General features: G+C 37.0%; 1 protein-coding gene across 2 annotated transcripts; it reads left to right on the top strand.

Annotated features, from left to right (window-relative positions):
- The first annotated feature begins 265 nt into the window (after positions 1-265).
- Positions 266-1,663, top strand: LOC131218291 (protein SOB FIVE-LIKE 5-like). Of its 2 annotated transcripts, none has more exons than XM_058212949.1 (4): positions 266-969; positions 1,102-1,182; positions 1,284-1,338; positions 1,452-1,663. In XM_058212949.1, the coding sequence occupies exons 1-4, from the start codon at positions 553-555 to the stop codon at positions 1,541-1,543; spliced, it is 645 nt and encodes a 214-aa protein (XP_058068932.1). In that variant the 5' UTR covers positions 266-552; the 3' UTR covers positions 1,544-1,663. The 2 variants fall into 2 exon arrangements, with proteins under 2 accessions (XP_058068932.1, XP_058068933.1); XM_058212950.1 differs by having other exon boundaries at positions 268-969; positions 1,444-1,663.
- The last annotated feature ends 7,752 nt before the right edge of the window (positions 1,664-9,415 follow it).

Here is a 9,415-nt window from a genome sequence, read left to right as displayed (position 1 = left end):
ATCATGGTGAGCCCCACAGATCCTGACAGGACCATCCATCTCTAGCTAGGTCCTGATGGGGCAGTACGCAACCCATCCACCACAGCTTTCGTCCGACCGACGGCTGAGATCACCAGGTCATCTCATACCGGTGGGCCAAACAGCGGAGATGGCAAGGCAATTGCCGTGGGGCCCACGAGGTAAGGGGGGAAAAAAAAGGACAAACACCCAATCCTCTCTGCTTTCTGTTCACGGGATTAGAAATAATGGACGTGTGCCCGTTTTTGTATAGGGCGTACACAGTGCCTTGCTGTATTGCATGTGAAGCCGTTGAGTCTCTCTCTCCAATGACCAAAACCAACTGGCAGTTTTGATTCATTTGCGAGTAGTGAGGAAAATAAGGTGGTGAGTGAAAGATAAAAAGAGTAAGAAATTAAGACAAAAGCGGTGTTAGGATTTGGGTAGGATTCTCTCTCTCTCTCTCTCTCTCTCGCTCTCAATCAACAAGAGAAGAAGAGGAAACCTCATTTCAGATAAAAGAAAGAAACCCCATTTGAAATCTCAATCTGAAGAATGCTAAGAGTGGAAGAAGAAGAAGAAGAAGAGGCAGAATTTCCATTGGAATGTAGTAGTGGGTCTGAGTCTGGTTGGACTATGTACTTAGAAAACCAGTCCTTTGGAAGAAAACCCACCTCCCTTTCTTTCAAACAAGCTGGTTTGCCACACAAAAATGATGGGATTTTTGAAGAAGAGGAGGAGGAGGAGGAGGATTTATCTATGGTATCTGATGCTTCATCTGGCCCACCACATTTCCATGATGATGATGATTGCTTTGATGAAAATGGGTGCTTTTGTTCTGCCTCTTATTCTCCTTCAGCTGCATTGGTGAAAAAGAATAGCAAAAGGGAAAGGGTTGAAGGAGAAAAACAACAACAACACCCTTCTTTATTGGATGATACTGCCAGCTCTCATGTCTTCAGCTTCTCCAAGGTAAGCCCGTCAGAAGCATTTTTTTTTTTTTTTTTAAAAAGCTGTTTTCTTTCATTTTTCATTGATTATGGATTTTTTTTTTTTTTGGGTTTTTTTTTCTTTCTTTTCTTTTCCTTCCGTATATGTATATAGAAAAATGTCACCAACAACAAGCAAACATCGATGGAGGATGTTTTGGATTTATCAATAGGCTTCTCTGCAACACATTTCAAGGTGCTCATCTTCCATCCTTTCTTTTTTCTTTTTTCTTTTATTTATTTATTTATTTTTGTTAATTGGGTTTTTTTCTTGTTCGAATTGATGAGATATTTCAGGCAAAATCTACATTGCAGAAGCAATATGGGTTTCTACAGACACCATCCAAAACCAGTTGAGTCATCTGAGCCTTTGCTTTCTAGCAAAAACAATACAAAGATTTATCATTGCTTATCCTTTTTTTTTCCCTTTTTTTTTTTCTTTTCTTTCTTTCTTTAGGACTGCAGGGAAGAAGGGAAGAATGAGATATTTTGACATTTTTCCTCTTCTTCTTCAACAAAATCCTATGTTTTTTTTTTTTTTTGTCAGATGGAGATGACTGTATCATTTGGAAGTCCAGAGATCTCCAAGGGATCTTGGGCCTTTTTTTCTCTGTCAATGCAATGGGAAACAACCAATCTGAGCAGAAAAGGAGAAGAAGAAGAAATAAAATAAAATAAAAAATTCTGCTGTCTTAGGTGGGTGTAGCAAATGAGTGTCTGTGGGCGCACAGACTAGTTGTGGTTAGTAGGCCATCTTATATTACATATATGTATTTGGGCATTGTGTGTTTGCAATATAAGGGGACCTAATTCTTCCTTGTCAGTGCAATGGGAAACAACCCAACCCAGTAAGAGAGAAATAATAGTAATAAAAATAAATATTTTCTTTTTGAAATTCTGCTGAAATAGATGGGCGTACCAAGTGAGGGTCTGTGTGCACACCACAGGTACCCATGCTACATAACAGTAGTTTTTTTTTTTTTTTCACTCTTTTCTTTTGTCAATGCAAGGGGAAACAAACCAACCTGAGCAAAAGGAGAAGAATATATAGAGAGAGTGAAATGCTCACCTGCACACCTTCACACTAATGTCTTGGACACAAAATCTGAACCGTTCATGTGATGCAGCACCCTACGAAACCCTCGGGACCAACTTTCAACATGATAAAAAAATTATGGTGGGCCATAGCAAACTATATGTGTGTGTGGGTGGAGGGGGGGAAATGGTACTATGAGGTCGAGCTTTGTGGGCCCCACCATGATGTCTTTCGAACATCTACCCCATCAGTCAGATGCACCATTCCATGGTGGGTCACCGGCTTAAAAATCAAGTCAATCCCTGACTTGGTTGGACCACACCACATACAACAGTTAAGAGAAGTTATCCTCCCATTAAAACATTCATAATTATTTATTGGGGCCATCGAGATGTGGTTCACAAATCCAGCCCATCCATTGTGTGTCCCACTCGGATGAGGGATCAGACCAAGTTTCAACGGCATCCAAAACTTAGGTGGGCCCCACCAAGCACTTTTATATGTTTTAGGCGTGTCTTCACATGGTTTTAGATAGTATAGCCCACCTTAGTTCCATATAGGAGTGATTTTTGGGATATCTGGTAAACTAAAGGGACCCATCAAATGAACGGTGTTCATTTTCCTATGATCTTCCCATGAGGTCGACCTTATAGTACCATTTCCCTGTACCTATACAGCACACCACAGCAATTGTAGAAATAAGTTGCTATGCCCTGTGTTTTTATTTATTTTTATTTATTGTGCCGGTTCACCAATAGGAAACAAACTAACCCGAGGAAAAAGAGAAAATAATAATAAATATTTGTATTAAATTCTACTGTCATGGATGGGCAAATGAGGGTATGTGGGCACACCACACCTACTTATGGATGTAGCCCATGATGCTCTCTATTACATAAATGTATGGCTGTCACTACTTTCTAGTATGCTCCTGACCAAATTACCCCGGAAGTGGATTGCCTGTGACCTGGGCACAGAGATATACATGTGCCTGTGTGGGGTACACAGATGCAAGTGACAAATCCACTCCGTCCATCTGTTGTGAAAGACCTCAACAGGACAGGAGTTTTAAAATCTGGTAGATCCAAAACTCAGGTGAGCCACACCAGTAAAACAGTGGGAACGGAAACATCCACCATTGAAACCTTCCTGGAACTGACCATGATGTTTACATGCCATACAGACCGTTCATAGGGTTATTACCACTCAGATAAACTGTAGGAACTAATATCATCCTGATACAAAACTTCTGTCACCCCCATATGTTCAATTCCCACTGTTTCAAGTGGTATGGACCACATGAGTTTTCGATCTGCCTGTTTTTTAGAGTAATGTTCTATTATGTTCTTGCAAAGCAGATGGACGGAATGGATTTATCAGGGACATCTTTGTGGGTTCCACACAGCAACATGTATGTATGTGTATGTGTACAGGAACATCTCTGTGCCCATGCAACATGCATGTATGTGTATGCTGGTGCACATGTGACCCACACAGCCACAAGGTTTCAACATCCACAGAAGCTGATTAGGGCACCTGTAGAAAAAGTTTCAATGTCCAAATTACCATGTGGGGTGTGGGACCATAGTGGATGGTTTGTCATTTTATGCAAGTGGGGCCCATTTTTTGTGATCGGTACTGTTGGTATGGTACAATGTAGTGTAGAATATGGACTTTAAAATTTTAAAAAAAAAAGTAAAAAATAAAAAAATAAAAATATCTTCCGGCTTAGTGATATTGGACGAGGATTGCATGTGTCATCGGCCACGCTGAATTTCCTGTAGTCGGTGGTCCATAGAGATGCCCATGAGGAATCCACTTCGTCCATTAGTTTCTCAACCTCACAATAGGTTAAGATTACAAAAATCAAGCAGATACAAAACTCATGTGAGCGACACGACGAGAAACAGGGTGGTTTGAATGCCTACCATTTCAAACTTTGTGGGGGCCACAGAAGTTTTGAATCAGGATGATAATGCCTATAGTTTATCCCACTTTCAATAACATTATGAACGGTTTAGATGGCATGTAAGCATCATATTTCCATTCTCACTGTTTCTTATCTCGTGGCCCACATGAGTTTTGAACCTCACCGATTTTCGGAGTCTTGTCTTATTCGGAGTTTAAGAAACTAATGGATGGATGGAGTGGTTTATTTCTCACGGAGATCTCTGTGGGCCCCACATAGCTTCCAACCGTAGGAACTTCCAGTGGCCAGGCGCACAAGCAATCCGCATCCGTTTCGCAGGCCACATTAGGATTGCCTTGTGAATGATACTGTCAGACCCTGGTCCATCCGTGGTGGTTTGCATCAGATCAATGGTCTAGATTACAGAGCCATGGACCCCAATAGTACAAATTCAAAATTCATTGCTACTGTGCATATCCTCTTGCATGGTCCATGATATTTTTTCAGTAGATGGCCAAGAAGCCGATGGATTTTTATAGAGGTGTCACTTTTAATAACAGTTTGTCAGGATTTCAAAAGAATCTTCCCCATTGAATTGGAGAAAGTGGGCCATCAAAACAAAAGTAGGTATAATGATTTTTCTTATGAGATGAGTCATGAGAATCAGTGTGTTTTCAGATAGGTCAAAACATTTTTCTATTATTGGGGGTTTGCCAGAAAATATTGTACAATACAACCAGCAAAAATAAATTCAATGGGAGTAGATGCAGAAATTATTTCATCTTCAACATGATACATAACTGATATGAGCTGTGGGTATGTATGTGACATGCGAACGGTCCATCAGGTCCAAGTTATCTAATCATCAGGTGGGCCACACCCTATTGAACAGTAGAGGGAACCCACCATAGAAAAGCCCTAGATTCAGTTGGGAACCTAATGAAATGTGTGAATGTTGTCCAACCTGTGCATCATGTGTGCCCCACCATGATGATGTGACTCTTGAGAAATGAGCCCATTCCAAAAATCAGTGGGCCCACCACTTGAATTTAAATATATGGGCAGTTTTATAAGGTTCTATATGCCGTTCCCCATCTTGGTGTGTACACATCATTCAACCCTGGCATTAGGTGCACCTCACAAAGATGGTGGGACACCAAAAAAATAAAAATAAAAATAAAATATAAAAAATAAAAACAGACTAGTCTAACAATCAGGTGGAACTCATTACTAGTCCTTTTTCGGTTTTTATACATTTTCTTCCTTATTTTTTTTATGTTATGGCCCACCTAACTGTTGGATCAGCTTGATTTTTGGCCGCCTCGTATCAAAGTGGAGCATACCTGTTGAGCAGGTTGGATATCATATGCACACCAGTGGACCCCGTTTTAAACCATTGCCATGTAACATTTTTTGGTAACATTATTATAGTAGTATTTGGTATACCTCTATCATATACAAAGTGGGGAGCAAATGGACTTTTTTTTGCCTCTAAGATTTTATAGAAGACTAGATGATATTTTTAATATAGATAAGTGGTATTTATGGAGTATTGAGAATTTATGTGCTTATAAACTAATGGACATCACCACGGTAGCATTTCTGTGTATCTCTACTATATCATGCCAAGAGTAAATGGACATTTTTTATCATACAATTATCTTTAGGGGGGTTATGGCCTTTGAGATTTCATAAAAGATTAAATGTGATTTACAATGTAAATAATTAGTATTTGTGGAATTTTGAAAATCTGCTTATTAACTAACAAATGGATTTTAGTGGTGTCAATAACTGCCTTGGATTTTAGTCTACTTGTAAGTTTCTTTGAGTTTGTTTGTAGCCCATATGACTAGAGCAGTACAAGAGTGAGTCGGGCTAACTCGATAAACTAGCTCAAATCGACTCGTTTAAGCTCGTTTCAACTCAACTCGCAAAAAGGTTTGGATCAGGCTGAGTGCCAATTACTATAGCTCGAATAAAATTGAGTCCAGTACGAGCTTGGTTGGGCTCAAATCAACTTGACTCGAAACAGAGCTCAAACTCGACTTGCTCAACCCTACATAAATTCCATCACTTTCCCCATCTTTTCTTTTCCTTTTGCTTCCTTACTCGAGCTGAGTGACTGTGCGAGCGGTCCGACTTCTGATCGGAAATCCGGTAGACCCCACCCCTCTTTCTCTCGCAATCTCTCTACTCTCCTTTAATCTTTATTCCTTCAAGCCAAGTAAGGTAAATATTTCTATTTTTTAATGCAATCGAGTTGGGTCAGGGTTGCGTTGGGTTGGATCAGGGTCCAGTTGGGTCAGCATCAAGTTAGGTCAAGGTTGCGTTAGGTCAGGGTCGGGTTGGGTCAAGGTTGGGTCAGCATCGGGTTGGGTCAAGGTTGGGTTGTGTCGCGAAGGGTTGGGTCAGCATCAGGTTGGGTTAGGGTGTGGGTTAGGTCAGCGTTGGGTTGGGTTACATCAGATTTGTGTTTTATTGAAGTAATTTACTTAGATTAAAGTAATTGATTTGTTTTTCATTAAAATATTTTACTTGGATTAAAGTAATTGATTTGTGTTTTATTAAAGTATTTTACTTTGATTGGATATAATTCTTGATTACTTCAAGTTATTGATTTATGTTTTATTAAAATAATTTACTTCAAATTATTGATTTGTGTTTTATTAAAGTAATCTACATGAATTGGATATGATTTTTGATTACTTGAATAGTTGAAATTGAGATTACTTGAGAAATTTTAAAATTGTGTATACTTGTATTTGATTATTTGAATTTGATTTATGTTTAATTCAAGTATTCAACTACAAATCATATATTAAATAGATGATTTATAGATGTATACTTCAATTAAATACAAATCAATTAGTTTTAGAGTGACTTCACTTGTCACTTGACAGATTAATTTAATAATCTACCTATCCATTTAAGAATTCATATACAATAAAGTATTCAGATTAATTATTGGTTTGATATATATATATATATATATATATATATATATATATATATATATATATATATATATATATATATACACATATATATGTATGTATGTATGTATGTATGTATGCATGTATGCATTCTTAAATTGTCTAAGTTGGATAGTTTAGTAATATATTATGTACCTTAATGTTGCTTACACAATTTAAATAAAGTTCGAGATTCAGTGTATCAACCCAATTTATTCTCTAAATATATGGTTCTCAACTGGTTGACTGCCTCCCATCTGTAAATAACAGATAATGGTGATGACTCAAATAGTAGAGAATTTTTACATATACTTGGAGAATTATGGGGAGATGTTGCCAAATTTTTTATTCGCATGTAAATTGTATGAGTAGATTATATGATATATATTACTAAATGGGATAAAATGTGAAATTAAAAGTTAGGAGACATTAGAAATGCCTAGTTACAAATCAAATATTACCATTGCACCTTCGAATTTCACATATCTTACGCGTGTTTTCTTATTTTCATATTTAAAGTGGCGAGTAAGGATGTCCCTACTACCTCTGGTGTTAGTGCATCTGCCACATCCCCTCTAGTTGTTGATGTGTAATGAGATAAAAGAAACTTAAATTCAGATACGTCAAATTAAGGAAAAAAAATATCAACAATTTGGGATGATTTTGAAGAGGTTGAGGTGAAAGAAGGTTCGAACCGTGTTATGAAGGTTAGATGTAAGCATTGCAAGTCAACATTCGCAAAGTATTTTAGGGATCAACTTCACATTATCATAGACATACTATTGATTATGCTAAGAGTCCAAAAATCTCGCGTTCAAGCCAATAATTGCTCTCATTTCCCTCATCTGGAGAAAGCGACTCCAACATGCAAGCTGCTCCCATCACTCGTAAATTTGAAAATAATAAACTAAAAGAGTGGTTTGTAAGAATAGTTATTATTGAGGAGAAACTGTTTAGATTTATAGATAACATAGTTTTTAGTGAATACAATAGATAATTGAATATAAAATTTAAGTATTCACGGGTCACAGTAAAAAGAGAATGCATGAAGATGTATATGAATGTAAAGACAAAGATGAAAGCCATTCTATCATGTAGAAGTCTTACTTTAGACTTGTGGACGACATCAAACCAAAGGAAGGGGTACACGTCACTAACTGCACATTATGTGGATGCATATTAGAATTTACATAAGACAATTTTAAACTTTTGTCACCTTCCTCTCCCTTATACCGATTCGGTTATTTCAAACTGCATATACAATTGTCTTTAGGAGTGAAGCATCGAAAGTAGGATATCTTTAATTACGCTAGATAATGCATTTACAAATGATATTGCGATTTCTTTTTTGTATAGCCAATTCAAGACAGTAGGGAATCTTTATTTTGGGAGAAAAAATTTTCAAGTGAGATGTTGTGCTCACATTCTAAATCTAACTGTGCAAGAGGGGCTAAAAATAATTGACGGCATGATTGAGAACATAAGAGAGAGTTTGAAGTATATATGGGAGTCACCATCAAAACTTAGTATCTGGAATGATATACTCCAACGTTTAAATATTGAAACTCAAAAAACATTGAAGTTAGAGGTGTGCACTCGTTGGAATTCAACATATGAACAGTTGGATGCGGCAATTGAGTTAAAAATTACATTATCAGAATTTTCAATTCGTGATAAAGCATATGCTTGGTTACCTAGTAAAGATGATTGGAAAAGAGCTGAATATATTCTCAGTTTTCTTTGAGTTTACTATGACTGCAAGATGTTATTTTCTGAAAATAAATATCCAACGGCAAATCTGTTTCTTCTAAAGGTTTGGAAGATTAAGGATGCTCTTCAAAAAAGTGTCATAACAAGTCCAGATTATATTCAGAATATGGCGCTAAGCATACAAGTGAAATTTAAAAAGTACTAGAGCGAATGTCACCTATTGATGGCTTTACCTGTTGAACTTGATACTCACTGCAAAATGGGACTAGTTAGTTACGCTTATAAGAAGATTTATCTGTTTGACAAAGTAGCAGTTGAAACATCTAATATTCATATGGCAATTGAAGAATTGTACTCTTCTTATATGGGTAATTCTACTAGAAGTCAGGACACAACTTATGCATATACGTGGCTCCAGTTCGTCTATAGGTGATGATAATTTTCTCGATGAGTATTTCTCAGTCTTAGAACAAGATGAAGCGAATTAGCAAACAAATAAATCAAAATTATATATATATATATATATATATATATATATATATAATATATATATATATATATATATCTCAAGGAGCCAGTTATGAAGGTGTCCAGCCAAGACTTTGACATTTTAGATTGGTGGAAGACTAAAGCTCATGAAGAAAAATACCCTACACTATCGTTAATGGCTCGAGATATTTTATTAATTTCGATAACAACAGTGGTATCAAAGTCAGCATTTAGCACCAGTAATATGATGGTGAACAAGTATAGAACTCTCTTGCACCTAAAACAATTGAAGCGCTCGTTTGTACGCAAGATT

Source organism: Magnolia sinica, chromosome 11 (assembly GCF_029962835.1).
Source record: "Magnolia sinica isolate HGM2019 chromosome 11, MsV1, whole genome shotgun sequence".
Lineage (NCBI taxonomy): Eukaryota > Viridiplantae > Streptophyta > Magnoliopsida > Magnoliales > Magnoliaceae > Magnolia > Magnolia sinica.
Note: the sequence above shows the minus strand (reverse complement) of the source record. Positions and strands in the feature narration are given on the sequence as shown.

Bases quoted from the DNA above. Each gene is read 5' to 3' on its own strand.
- LOC131218291 (XM_058212949.1), top strand. From the start codon at position 553: ATGCTAAGAGTGGAAGAAGAAGAAGAAGAAGAGGCAGAATTTCCATTG. The intron at 1,183-1,283 runs GTGCTCATCTTC...GAGATATTTCAG, and splicing joins TCTCTGCAACACATTTCAAG to GCAAAATCTACATTGCAGAA. The intron at 1,339-1,451 runs GTTGAGTCATCT...TTAGGACTGCAG, and splicing joins ACAGACACCATCCAAAACCA to GGAAGAAGGGAAGAATGAGA.